The following is a 13738-nucleotide window of genomic DNA, read 5'->3' on the forward strand; positions in this document are numbered from 1 at the left end:
CAGCCAGCATCCTAAGTCAAGAAGCTTTTGAGTTTTTATTTCTGCTGCTAGACACAATGGCAAACCTGTTCCACTTAAGGCAGATTTCTATTAGAGCTACCAAATACCACTAGGCCTTTGCACTCCGGGCCTTGTTCTAGACCTGCCAGCTTTACAGACCTAGAAACCCACTGAAGTCTGAATCTCCTGCTTTGTGAAACCAAAGGCACTTTGATCCCCATATCTAATCTTTCCCTTTGATCATTTATCCTTTACAACCCTCCCAGCTCCTAGCCTTGTGGCTCTTAGGAAATCAGCCCTCAAAGCCAGGCAGCACTCTGGCAGGATTCAGCAGTCATCCATGCCCACCAGTTCCTCCTGCTGCTGAATCATCCCCTCTGGAGATACCGCAGCCCAAGGACTCCAGCACATCTGAGAACACCACCTTAACATGACAGTGAACTACAATAAACACGTGGTTCCTGTAACCTGCCAACAAACCAAGCCCACATGCTTCTGCTTTCCTGTGCCCCAGTCCTAACTACAGTCATTATAGTTTTATAGCTATTCTATGAACTCAAAATTAATTAAGATAGCACCTCAACACTAGTATTTTACCTCCTTTCCCTTGGTTTTAGGATTGGGAGGGAACTTACCTTGTGTGGGCAAGCAAGTTTCCAATGCTACCTCTCTGATCTTGATCTCTAAAACCAACAGATACTCAGACAACTTCAAACAGCTTTGAGGATAAGAAGAGTAAACTGCTCCACTTGCTTTTTATCCTTCTCCATGACTTCTTTTAAAATCCAGTATCTTATGGCATTATCAAGTAAGAGTCACTGTTGTCTTATCTGATCCATATTTTTTTTACCCTCTAGTATTTTTAGAAAGGATTTCTTTCTCTCTCAGTACATTTAAGCTTTTTAAAGATACTTATCTCCATCTATGAGAGTGGAAGTCACATGCTCTGTTTCAGCATTTGAGGTTAACTGCCAGTCAGTCACCTTGAGCTTCCTTTGTAGTCAAGGGAAATTAATTAGGCACCTTGGCAGGCTGATTCAGCTCATTCTAAGATACCTATCTAGCACAAGACATATAAATGGCCCTGTGAGGCTCTGTATTTCTTTCCACTGGATATAAAGGGACTCAAAAGGAAAAGAATATATTTAAATGTTTAACTGTAGACTTTTAAATCAAGGAAAATTAATCCACCTGACCCACTGTTGTTCTTGAGCTTTCCTCTTGAATGGCATTGCAACATTTAAATATGTGATTCATATGGAAGACAAATACATGAAAGCTACTGCCGTCACTACCACTAATGATAATGAAGAACAATAAAAATTATTTCCTAGTGTCAAAGGGGAGGTGTATTTCACTAATATCCTATTTTGGATAACATCTCCTTTTGTTCCATCTCATGAGGATATCCCTGAAAGGTTTAAAAGCTGAGCATCACATTTTATTAAATATTTTTCCCCGAGATGTCTTCTTTTCTTTTTTACTGTAACACATTAACTTGTTCACCACAGACAAAAGCGAAAATGAGGAACATTCCAGAATGGGAAATAATAACTTATTTTTGTTATAACCTAAAGAACAAACAAGCATCACTAAGCAGCAAAGAAGTCAGTATTTTATTCAAAACAATCCAGAAAATTCCTTACATGCAAAACATGGCATGCTGTACAAAAAACAATGCTGAAATCATCAGTATTGGAACTTCTCCCCAGTTTGAGAACAGTGTCACAAGAACTTAACTGCTCTACAGAACACTACAGTTCTGACAATACCAGGAATTCACAACCTGATCTAATCAGAAGGAAAACACATTAGTACACGGGATGGAAACTACCACCCCTCGAGCCCAGCACAGCCTGATGGTGCAGATGTACACCCCTCCAGCAGTTTGGCCCTGCAGTGCTGAAGTCAGTAGGAACTTTGTGAATCACTTCAGTGGAAAGAGATTCTGTGATAACATGGGCCTCCGAGAGGAGGGCAGCAGTCCTTCCTGTATGAGTAAAGACAGAACACTGACGCAAGTACAAAGCGCAAAGGAAGAAAAGACGAGGTGGATACAGCCAAGCTCCTTCAAAAAGAAAACATACCCTAGAGCATCTCACACATTTCCTTTTCCAGCCAGAGAAGATCTCTTTTCTGAAGAAATCTTTCCAAACCCCTCTCATGCTAACTCTTCCTATGGCTGACTAGATTGTATTAAGTTGATAGGAGAAAAAAGATTAGGAAATCTTTCAACTCTAACAATTTAAACTATCAAACCATATCTTAATCAGGTGCCTATCCAGCATTTAAAATCTTTAATGAAGAAATAAAAATGTAGCATGATGATGTTTTACATTTCTTAATATATTTAGGTCACTGTAGTTATAATTATTTTGAATATTCAGAGGATAGTAAAAGGTGTGATTTTTGTGAATGTGTGTTCATGCAAGCACAGATCTAAAAATTCACACACACAAAAAAACATTCATGGAGAATCTTGAAAAACATTGAACCCTTAGTACAACAAGGCAATTAAGTCTTTAAGAAAGATAATTAATTTTTTTAAAAACTGTATGTATCCTTTTAAACAAAGATATTCTGATATCAGATAAACAGAAAGTATGATTTGAGACAGTTTTTCTGCAATGCACTTTCCACTGCAAAAAACACTATACTTCTCAAGCAACATTTTCTTTTAAAGCAAGTTCTTTTGAAATTAGAAATCAGATTTGAAAAGTGCAAAGATTACAGATTTCAGAAGTTTCACTTGTCTACAAAACTCTCTATTATCATACAAAATGTTATCAAAATCAAGTAAAAATTATATGTTCTCAAACTGAATTCTTCAAGAATTCCTCAACTGACCATTTCTTCCAGTACAGTTAGGATGTGGTCATCTCTACCATGTCTCCAAGACAATGAAAGGAGAACAGTCTCAGCACAGAGCACATCAAAGAAACAGCCTGATTTCATTTCTCTGACCTGCCTGTATGACAAACCAATTGCCACCTTCCCCTGAAGAAAAACTAACATTAAAAAAATCTCCTACAGTATGCCTTAGTACCCACCACGGCATCCAAAATCCAAAAAAGGATAAAAAGGGCGACTCCAGCAGTGCTATCCTGAAAAACTGGCTCCCTAAGGACATACTTTTAATAGCAGGTTATAAGAATTAGGAAAAGCAAGCTGACTTCCTTTATCAGATTAGCCTCACTAGGAAAGAAAAGCCCTGAATACAATACAATTCAGCCATATCTATTTCCTACTCCCACCATTCCAGTTTTGGTGATCTCTGCAGCACAGCACTCGCGATAAGGAAAGGAGACTTTCAGTCATAACCTGAAGTGTTCTTTATTCTGGTGAAACATTCAGTTGTAACTAAACATTCAGGGCCTTGTTTGGTATAGCATTTCCTTTCATCTAATCAAAAAGTGTTTAACACACTCACTGATGAAAGCAAGATAAAGGTTTCTACTTGATTTGGCTACAAATCAGATCTGTCACACACACAAAATAATAATCCACCTCTGCTTCATAGGATACTTTCTCATAGAACAAGTAATCTTAATGAAAGCAAAGACTGTCAAGAACGAAACAGTTCACACTTTTACTGGAAGAAAAATAATGTTAATTAATAGTGATTGAAATAATTTTTACAAGTTTCTATTTCTTTTTGTGCTGGTTTTGGCTGGGATAGAGTTAATTTTCTTCAGAGAGGCAAGCAGGGGGCTAGGTGTTGATTTTGTGCTGGAAACAGTGTTGATAACACACAGTTGTTTTCATTATTGCTGAGAAGTGCTTCCGCAGGGTCGAGACCTTTTCCTGCTCCTCATCCCACCCCACCAGTGAGAAGGTTGGGGGTGCACAAGAGGCAAGGCTGGGAGGAGACAAGCCAGAACAGATGACCCCAACTGACCACAGGGATATTCCATCCCACAGCCATCATGCCCAATACATAGAACTGGGGAAAGAAGGAGTTAGGAGAAGGGAGGACATTCAGAGTGTCTTCCCAAGCCACACGTTGTAGCCCTGCTTGCCTGGGGACAGCTGAACACCTGCCTTCCCAGGGGAATTAGGCAAATCCCTTGTTTTGCTTGCATGTGCAGCTTTTGCTTTCCCTAGGCTGTCTCTGTCTCAGCCCACAAATTCTCTCACTTTCCCAATTCTCTCCCCAATTCCACCAGGAGGGAGTCAGCTGTGTGGAGCTGAGTTGCCAGCTGGGGATAAACTACAGCACTTTTATAGTTTAAATAAAACTTTCCTAATTACTGGGAAAATGTACACATTAACTCGTAAAATTATGAAATACACAAAGATGAAAGCAGCTGTTGAAATGCAGTTAAGCATTTCAGCATTACATCTGGTCATAAGAATTCATAATCTTCAGAATCAATTCTTGGCTTTCTTTTTGAAAAATACAGATGGAACGACAACTCAGGTCATTGCTTTTTTAATTAGCGAAAGAAAAATAATTTCAGTTCTTTAACTTTTGCAGGCTATCCTATCACATAATAAAAAAAGAACAAACACAAAGCAAGCAAAATACAATAAATAACAGTAGTTCTTGAAACTATGGGGAACACAACTCACGAGCCTGCCCTACCGGGCCCTGATGAAAAGGGTTTCATCGGGAGTGGCAGGACGATTGTCTCGCTCAGTAACAGTCTCTACTGTGCCTGAAGCAGACACGATCACCATCGTTTTAGCAGCTGAAAGAGCTTTCTCCTTCTCTGCAATGGCAGCACAGACTGCCACAATTTCATCACTTTCAAAGTCATAGTCTGGGATTGACTCCTGTGCAAGCTCTTTTCCTTTTGACAGTGCTTGCACTGCCTCAGTCTTTGTTGCCTTCTGCTGTTCCTGTAGTTTTCTTGCCCAGGAAAGGTCTTCTTTCCATACTTCAGGGTTCATTGGAAAGATGTGTAAGGATACCTGGAAGCTTCGGATTGCCTATAAGCAAAAGAGGGAAGAAACAAAGATAGGACACTTTAAAGCCGACCTATTCCATAAAAACTGACAGCAACAAAAAAATTACATACATCATTTGAGCAAAGCAAAAAGCTGTTCTATTCCTGTCTTTATTGGAGCAATCCTCCCTCAGCTTAAGTTCAATAGCAGCCTCACCCCCAACCAACTGTGTCTGAAAGGACAAAAATGCATGAATAAACTAGGTACCTGGCAACAAGGGCACAAATAAAGAGTTCATACAGGAAAAACAATATTGTAATTTAAAAGGTAAAAGGAAAAACAAATTCTGGATGGTTTTCTATTCCACTTTTCTCTCATCATTAGATGTACGTAAAGGCAAAAGCAGACAGATATGGTTTAAAGAAATACAGAAAAGGGATGACTGGAATTTGAAGTATCACTGGTACTGCTGCCTTTAAATTAGAATGCAGTCGTTTCACATACAGACCTAACACTACACTAATACTAGCCACATGGTAAGCAGTTTCTGTAACAGCTATGTGGTTACAAAAACACATAAATAAATGCTCAAAAGGAGCCAAATAAACTTCAAACTTGGAGAGTTGCTCTAAGAAAGAAGTTCTATAATCTTATAAAGAATGTAATATTAGTAGAAGTAAGTGTAGTTGGCAATGCTTCTCCTTTCTTTCAGTTCAACTGGGAAAATATTCCTAAATACAAATCCTCAACAGAGAAGCTGTGAAATTTAAAAAAGAGTGTGACCATCTAAAAGTAAGAAGAGGTTGCTACAATACTAGAAAAAAGCAACACCAAGAATTACAACTGTATTGTCTTTTAGTTATATTAACAGTGGGCAAGGCTGAACCTACCTATTCAAACTTAGGTACACGTACACAAAAGCATGTGTGTATTTCATATTTATGACTGTACAGGCAGTTATGAAAATGGGTTAGTGACCAAACTCTTGTATGATGGGTACAGAAGCCTTCCCGTAAGATGAGAAAATTGTGATGATAATGGATTTGGATTATATTTGGGAAGAGTTCTAGCAACTTGCATATTAAAACTTTAAAGACATACGGTAAACCACAGATTACACATTCTGTTGTAATTTATAGATATTTAAAGCATGCCAATTAATTTGTAAAATCACAACTTTTCATCTGCACTGACAGAAACTCATGGTTCATCCTTCTGGTAGCACAGATGAATATATGGGCTCCACATGATGGGAACTCAAAAGAAAGAGATACAAAATCAGACTTAAGAAATGCTGATTATGCTATCAGTATTACTGCTGTTGTAATAGGCAACCTTTCAGTTCCAGATGGAAAAAAAAAGCTTGATTATTGGTCCATGGCCAGCTCTAAGTGCAGGAGCATGCTGAATTTTAAACAGGAGGAGGACTGAAGTTTAATTCTTATAAAACACTTGTCACTTTATTCAACTTTGCTAGCTTTTAATTTTCAGGGACACATAAACGACAACTAAACACTACATGCTCTTTTTTTGTATTTCTGTTGAAAACAAAATATAAACAAACACCATCTGCTTTTAAGCTTTACATGAAAGAGGTCCCCTAATTAAAACCTGTCTATATAGTTATGTTCATGCACAATAAATAACATTTGGTAAGCGTCAAAGCTGCTTTGATGATTCATACAATACAGCATAAAAAGATCATCTCAGCAAATCTGTTAGAAAAGAATTTTTGTGCCTGACAATTTTATAAAGAAATAACAAAATATTAAAGTAAATTTTTAAGTGCTGCAAAAGATTAAAGGGATTAATTTTAAAGCAGCAATGTAAAACTGAAAAATACACACTTGTCATCCATTTAAAATTTTATGCTGCCAAAGGAACAGCGCCCAAAGCCACTAATTTCTATTAAGACAGAAGAAAAGAAAATAACAGTGCTACTTTTAATTCTTCTCCTAATGGAGATGTAAATCGCTTTCTCCAATTGCCTGTCACATTATAGGAAAACACAGTGACACTACATAGAATTGATATTTCTAGCCTCATTTTAAAGAGTAGCTGAGATTTTAGAGACCCTGCATCTAAGGACTACAGCACTTTAAATCAGTACAGTCATGTATCTGCTTTTGCTTCTGTAGGGAAGTGCAATGTAAAACCTACTGCAAGACATAAAAAAAAGCTTGTGGAGTTACAGTATTTGAAAAATCTGTATTTTTAAAGTATTTTATGTTTTTCTCACTAAATAGTATTCCATAGCAAACAATCTTTCACTTGTCCCATGAGCACTCTCTTCTGCTGGTTGGAACAGTCTTCAAATGTGAAGGGCAATTCTGATCAGACTGCACTTTTTTTAGAAGTTTCTGTAACACATGGACGTAGTAACTGTCGCTACACAGAAACACCTAAAAAAGCCAGGGGGAAAACTTTAAGAGTCTGTATCTGCTACCAAGGTTATGTATTAGGCCTTTATGTTACAATTGGCTGACACTTTCTGACCTGCTTCAAAGGATGTCTATCAGTGAAGCAATCTTTTTCTGTGTTAAATGATCTTCAGTACGCAATTTTTTTTTGTTTGTGTGTTTTTATAGCAGTCAGCATAGTCCCTGGGGGTGCAGGTGCATGAAAAGCTGGACATGCCCTGGCCATGGCACTCACAGCCCAGAGAGCCAAACGTGTCCTGGGCTGCATCCAGAGCCCCGTGGGCAGCAGGGGAGGGAGGGGATTGTGCCCCTCTGCTCGGCTTTGCTCGGCGGGGGACACCGCGGACAGCGACCTCTGGGGTCCCAGCACAGGAAGGACAGGGACAGAGCAAGTCCAGAGGAGGCAAGAAAGATGATCAGAGGGCTGGAGCATAGCTCCTGTGAGGACAGGCTGAGAGCATTGGGGCTGTTCAGCCTGGAGAGAGGAGTCAGTGATACCTTACAGCAGCCTCCCAGTACCTGTAAGGGGCCCACAAAAGAGCTGGAGAGGGATTTTTACAAGGATATGCAGTGATAGAACAAGGGTTAATGACTTTAAACTGAAAAAGGGTAGATTTAGGCTAGATGTAAGGACAATATTGCTTACAATGAGGTTACTGAGACACTGGAACAGGTTGCCCAGAGAGGTGGTGGATACCCCATGCCTGGAAACATTCAAGGGCAGCTTGGACAGGGCTCTGAGCAACCTGCTCTAGTTGAAGATGTCCTGGCTGACCGCCAGGGAGATTGGACTAGAGGACTTTTACAGGTCCCTTTGAAACCAAAGCTTTCTATGATTCTATGACAATATATTACTGGAATTTAAGTCTTATTTTTGTACTACTCACCATGAACATAAATAATTTTTACAGAAGCATTTATCATAGTAATGCAGAAAACAGGGAACTAAGACGTTTTAGTATATTTAAAGAGTCCTCGTGACATTTCTCTTCTTCAAACAAGAAAAATAATCCAATCCTTTCAGGAACTTTCGCACTAGTTTAATAGTTTCTATGGTATAATCTGAATGGCAAATTTGTTTTGTTTGTGCTTTTTTTTTTTCTTTAAACTGTCATCTTGAACTTTTCTGTGTAATTTTCTGTTCAGACTATTTCTTCTTTTCAATAAAACATTCTCTCTGGAAATTTCATAAAAAGTAATTCTAGTGTCGTACAAAATGAGGTGAACATGTAATATTTTCCTCTTCTTACATTTACAAAACCATTTTATTCAAAGGTTCCTGAGCTCTCATGTTTTGGAGAAAATACCTGAAATACAGTAATTTTCCAGATGTGAAAGACTATTTTTGTCTTAGGCTTATTGGGATTCCATTAAGTTACAAATGCATGAAAGTCTTTGTTCCCATCTGGTAGATGTGTGTGAGATATACTCATTTCCCCACCTTCCTTCTTCTCTTTTTGAAGAAGTTTGTATCCTCCTTATCCTCCTCTTGTACTTTCTTTTGCTTCAGTGACAGATTTCACAGATATCATTTTGCACCAACTCATTTCTTCACAGCCCTCTTTCCTCACATTTAGTGCCTTTCTGCCCTTACACCTCAGTGCACCCCCCTGCAAAGCTGCAGCATGTTCTGCTGAAGTCACTGCTTCAGGCTGCTTCTACCACAGAGACCTCTACACTGCTCTACCAGATGCATGGATATAATCCAGGATAACCAAGGAAACAACCACAAAACTCAATCCCAGCCTAGAAACTGACACAGCCTAAGAAAATAAAGCTTAAGTGATATGAGTACTTTTACCTTGCAAATCAGGAAAATCCAAGAAAACATTTACTTCTTTATTACCAAATTATACTGCCAAAATTATTGCAGGAACTTTAAAACAGTTTTCAAATAAACTTTCTTCAACATCCCTGTTTGTCTTACCCTGTTCATCTGTTTTAGCTAACACTTTCAATTACATGGTCTAGATGTTGGGAAATGCACTCCTCAAAAGTCCTGAGCATCTGACAAAGGTAACTACTAACAGGAGGTGCCAGCTAAATCAGCCACAATGACTTGCAAGAACTGAGTACCCCTGGCAGAAATGTAGCATTGAAAAATGTAGCTGAAAAGGGCATTTAAACTTTCGGAGACTTGCTTGCCCTTCTGCTTTCTTGATGGAAAATAAAAATTGCCTCAGACTGTAAGATCTTTTTGTGCATTAACAAGCACTATCACAAAATCTATTTATGATTTCCAACAGTGGTTGAAGAATAAAAAAGGGTTACTCTGTAGTAGATGGAGAGGGCAGGACTAACACAGGACTGTCCTGGCGAAGCTAATGTTACCTCAGTAACTCAGTTGGACTGTTTAAAGCTGTTGAAAAGAATTTAACAGAACCCCACTTTAACTGACAAAGCATGGTACTTTTTCTCTTAACTGAGCATTTCCTAAATACTTTGACTTTTCAGTGCAAGGTCAACCACTAATTTCCTTTTTATTACCAAAATACTCTATGTCTCTAAATGCTAACATTAGTAACATGTTGAAAAATTACCTCAAATTCAGAATTAGTTATGTTAATCAGCTTCATTCCAATAAAACACAGACATTTCTCTCCTTGGAGTACAAAGCTCCCATCATTATCTAGAAGACCTAAAACTATTTCTTTCAAGAGAGATGAAAGGAAAGGGCTCACCTGAGGATTCATATTGTCAAGGCGTGATTCTCCTGACAAAATATTGTGTCACACTTAAAGACCACTAAAGCACTAACTACTTAGCAGGAATACAGGGAACCACATCCTTCAAAACATCAAACACAACCCATGCACGGCTGGTGCATATTTACACACCTACCCTCTCAACTTTGTGATCCTCAGTACTCCAGATTTGACAGGGACCCAGAACGGGGTGAAGCTGAAGTCACAGAACCACAGAATGGCTGAGGTTGGCCAGGACCTTCTGAGGTCATCTGGGCCAAGCCCCAGCTCAAGCAGGGCCACCTGGAGCTGGCTGCCCATGACCATGTCACATGGCTGATGAACTCCACCACAGTGGAAGACTCAGTGCTTTCATTCAGTCCTTGATTTTTTTGTGGGTTTGGTTTTGGTTTTTCTTTTTAATATTGCTTTTGTTTGGTTTTCTTTTTTTTTCCTTGATTAATCAAAGCATGGGGCTCACTCTGTCTCATGGGAGGAACTGTTCTAATGAAGCTATTAGTGTGAAATTGCTAACTGGTTAAGATGTCATCAGAAGTACAGGAAATGTGATTTGTAAAACCAAATATTTACAATGAAATGAGAGAAATACTGCAAGCCTGACTATATTTCTACAGTTTCTACATTCACATTGCAGGTTTACTCAGGTGTGCTCTGCACATTGATTTGTAGAATTTAAGGAACTTCTGCCTTTACAGAAATAAAGTTCTCCTTGCTCACATAGAAGTGTTACTGTTGAATTACCCTATTTAGTAAATTCAGAGAAAAAAAGAGCAAACAACTTTTATAAAAGCTAAATAAAATGGGACTAATTTACCTCATTCTTTCTGTCACAAGTTTGACAAAAACTAAGCAAATCTTTCTTTATTATTACACAGCTCATAATATAAATAAGATTTGTTTGGAAGCAGCATTTTGGACCTGGGAAACTTGAAATTAAAATACAGTAAATTGTTTTTTTCCCTAAGAAAAAATGCATCATTCGTTGTGAAGTAATAGAAGTATTCACAACAGACCATTTGGCAGGATGTGGGTAATGAAGACAGATGTTGATGGGGGAGAAATGAAACAAAGAAACAGAAGAAGCAGTTTTTGAGAAGGGTAGTAATTCCCAAATCTCAAAAAAAAATTACTAAAAAGCCCTGATATTAACTTTATTAACTTTTCTTTGTAAAAAATATTATACAGGGAAAAAACAGAAAACCATGACAATGAAGGACTAGTAGAAAAAGGATAATTATGACTTAAACCACTTGGTGAAGAAGACTCCCACTCCAGTTCAATAATTATGAACTCATTTAGCATTTTAAAACTCCTTCAGTCTTAACCGCTTAAGACTTCTTAAAAATTGCTTGGTTTGAAAACAAATAGTGATCATTATCTGCATTTTAGAATAACTCCCCAAGTTCTCTGTATTTGAGAACATATTCATCAGAAAGCAGTTCAACCTAAAGACAGAAAGGCAGTGAAGTATGAACACGCAGTACCAAAGCACTGGAGACACCAACAGGAGCTTGCACACCTCGGGCTCTCTACTCAGAGACAATCAAAAACATTAAGAGGGCAAACTACCTGATGATAACCCCTCCTCCCTCTTCACCAACAGTAAGGTCAATTTAACAATTACGTGAGCACCTAGAGTGGTGTTTCAGATGGATGAAGTGCTTTGATGCAAATCTGTGATTGTTCCCACTTAAAATGCTTTGCTTTGCATCACTGAATGGTCTCAGATGCATAAATTAGATCCCTTTCTAATTAAGCTCAACAATGTATTCTAAGAGGGCACCTGAAGTGCTACTCTGAAATAAAACAAAATTAATAGAACGTGAACACTAGGTCCCCAGCACTCAAGATATCCACTCCCACTGGTGTTTCATGATTTGTCTATGTAGACAAAGCTTATAGAATCTGGTGAATCGACCTGGTGGGTGTAACTAGTATGGGTATATCACTATATATAACTGATATTACAGCAACTGTAGCATTTTCTACAGAATGAACAGCATCAGTTACTTAGGATCCTTGAAGGAAATGGAACTTTGATTTTCCTGAGACTAGTGCATTTAAAATTCTCAGACATAATTTACAGTGACAGCTTCAAACACTCAAAAGGAAAAGATCCAGACAGAACAGACTATCTACTCTTACCTTCTACACCACAAAAAGCCATGGAATGTCACCAGTGTTGAAATGCAGATATGCATGGATTTATATGAGATATTTCATATTATGGTACTGCACCAACAAAGGGAGCACACATCTGCAACACACAGCTATTGTCTTAGGTTTTGTCTAACAGGACTGGAGCACCTCCCCTGTAAAGCCAGGCTGAAAAATTGGGGCTGTTCAGCCTGGAGAAGAGAAGGTTGAGTGGAGACCTTATAGCAACCTCCCAGTATCTGAAGTGGGGCTACAGGGAAGGGGACTCTTTGTCAGGAACTGCAATGGTAGGACAAGGAATAATGGATACAAACTGAAAGAGGGGAAATTTAGGTTAGGTATTAGGAAGATATTCTTTACTATGATATTCTTACTATTAGGAAGATATTCTTTACTATGAAGATATTCTTTACTATACTCTTTACTTACAACAAAATTATTTGTATCAAAACAGCACACAGCTACGTCTATTCCAAATACAACCAGTATCTCTTTTCATTTGAGTGTTCATGATGCACTGTTTTTCTAATGGACTTCTGTGAATGTGTCTGAATTTGAAAGTTTACCTACTGTGTTTTCACAGAAAGTAGCAGAAAACTATTATATTCTAGAAAAAAAGAAGCACTTCAGCTATTGCAGAGCATCCCTGGCTTTTTGCTATCTTATTAAATGAAGAAGCAACTTCAACCATTTGAGTTAGGGAGCCAGAGGAAAGCAGGAACGTGATTTGCTGCATGTGAAGCAGGAGAGCAGGACACAAGGAAAACAAGACACTAGAATTTTATAAGCAGGCATGTATGAAAACTGAGCCTGAATTATCAGCTGAGGCTGGGACTTCACATTACCCTCATCTTTAAACCATGGTGAGCTGCATTGTAGCAGTACTACACACAGAATGTAGTGTGTGCAGTTATGTCAACGTAATTGTTCTACTGCCTAAAGCCACCACATAAATACAATATATGACACAAAAGTCTTGGAGCTAGACAGGTCTTCCACAAGTCCAGCAACAAAACCACACAAGAAGCATTTGTGAAACACAGTAAAGCAGAGGGAACACTGCCGATAAATAATAATAAATAATAATACCAATCTTTTTCCTTGTCTATGTTCAAGTTACCATAAGGATATACAGCAACCTTGGTATTTCTGTACTTTCCTTCTCACACACAATTAATTTTGTTATCCTACCAGTGCTATCTCTCCTAATCCAAGCTGGGCACGTCCCAAAGTCTGCCAGGCATCCCAGGAACGTGGGTTTCTCTGGACAGCCATTTCTGCTGCATGCACTGCTGGGAATATTTCATGTAAAGACATCAGGACCTGTAACAGAAATAGAAGAAGAAAAGGAAGAAAAATAAGCAAAACTGAAAATAAATTCAAGTTTTCTGTGATTCCCCAGGCAACAACCACTGTTTCAATAACTAAGAACCAGATTCATCTTACCTAGTTTTTCTTAGCTTAAAAGTTAGTTGTCTGATGTCAGATAGTCACCCAGACTCATTTCAATCCCCACAGAGAGAAAGAGACATGCTACAGGATGATTCGCCCAAACAATTTAAGTGA

The 13738-nt window shown here is 38.4% G+C and overlaps 1 protein-coding gene across 1 annotated transcript in view; it reads right to left on the reverse strand.

The window, feature by feature from the left end:
• Positions 1-1593: 1593 nt before the first annotated feature.
• Positions 1594-13738, reverse strand: part of TTC33 (tetratricopeptide repeat domain 33) — a 44119-nt gene continuing 31974 nt past the window's right edge. Inside the window, exons 4-5 of the mRNA XM_008630618.2 lie at positions 13364-13495; positions 1594-4932 (exon numbers count right to left, since the gene is read on the reverse strand). Coding sequence (XP_008628840.1) covers positions 4582-4932; positions 13364-13495 — 483 coding nt within the window. The 3' untranslated portion in view covers positions 1594-4581. The remainder of the gene's footprint in view (positions 4933-13363; positions 13496-13738) is intronic.

The sequence above is a fragment of the Corvus brachyrhynchos genome, unplaced genomic scaffold (assembly GCF_000691975.1).
Source record: "Corvus brachyrhynchos isolate BGI_N302 unplaced genomic scaffold, ASM69197v1 scaffold42, whole genome shotgun sequence".
In the NCBI taxonomy this organism is placed as follows: Eukaryota; Metazoa; Chordata; class Aves; order Passeriformes; family Corvidae; genus Corvus; species Corvus brachyrhynchos.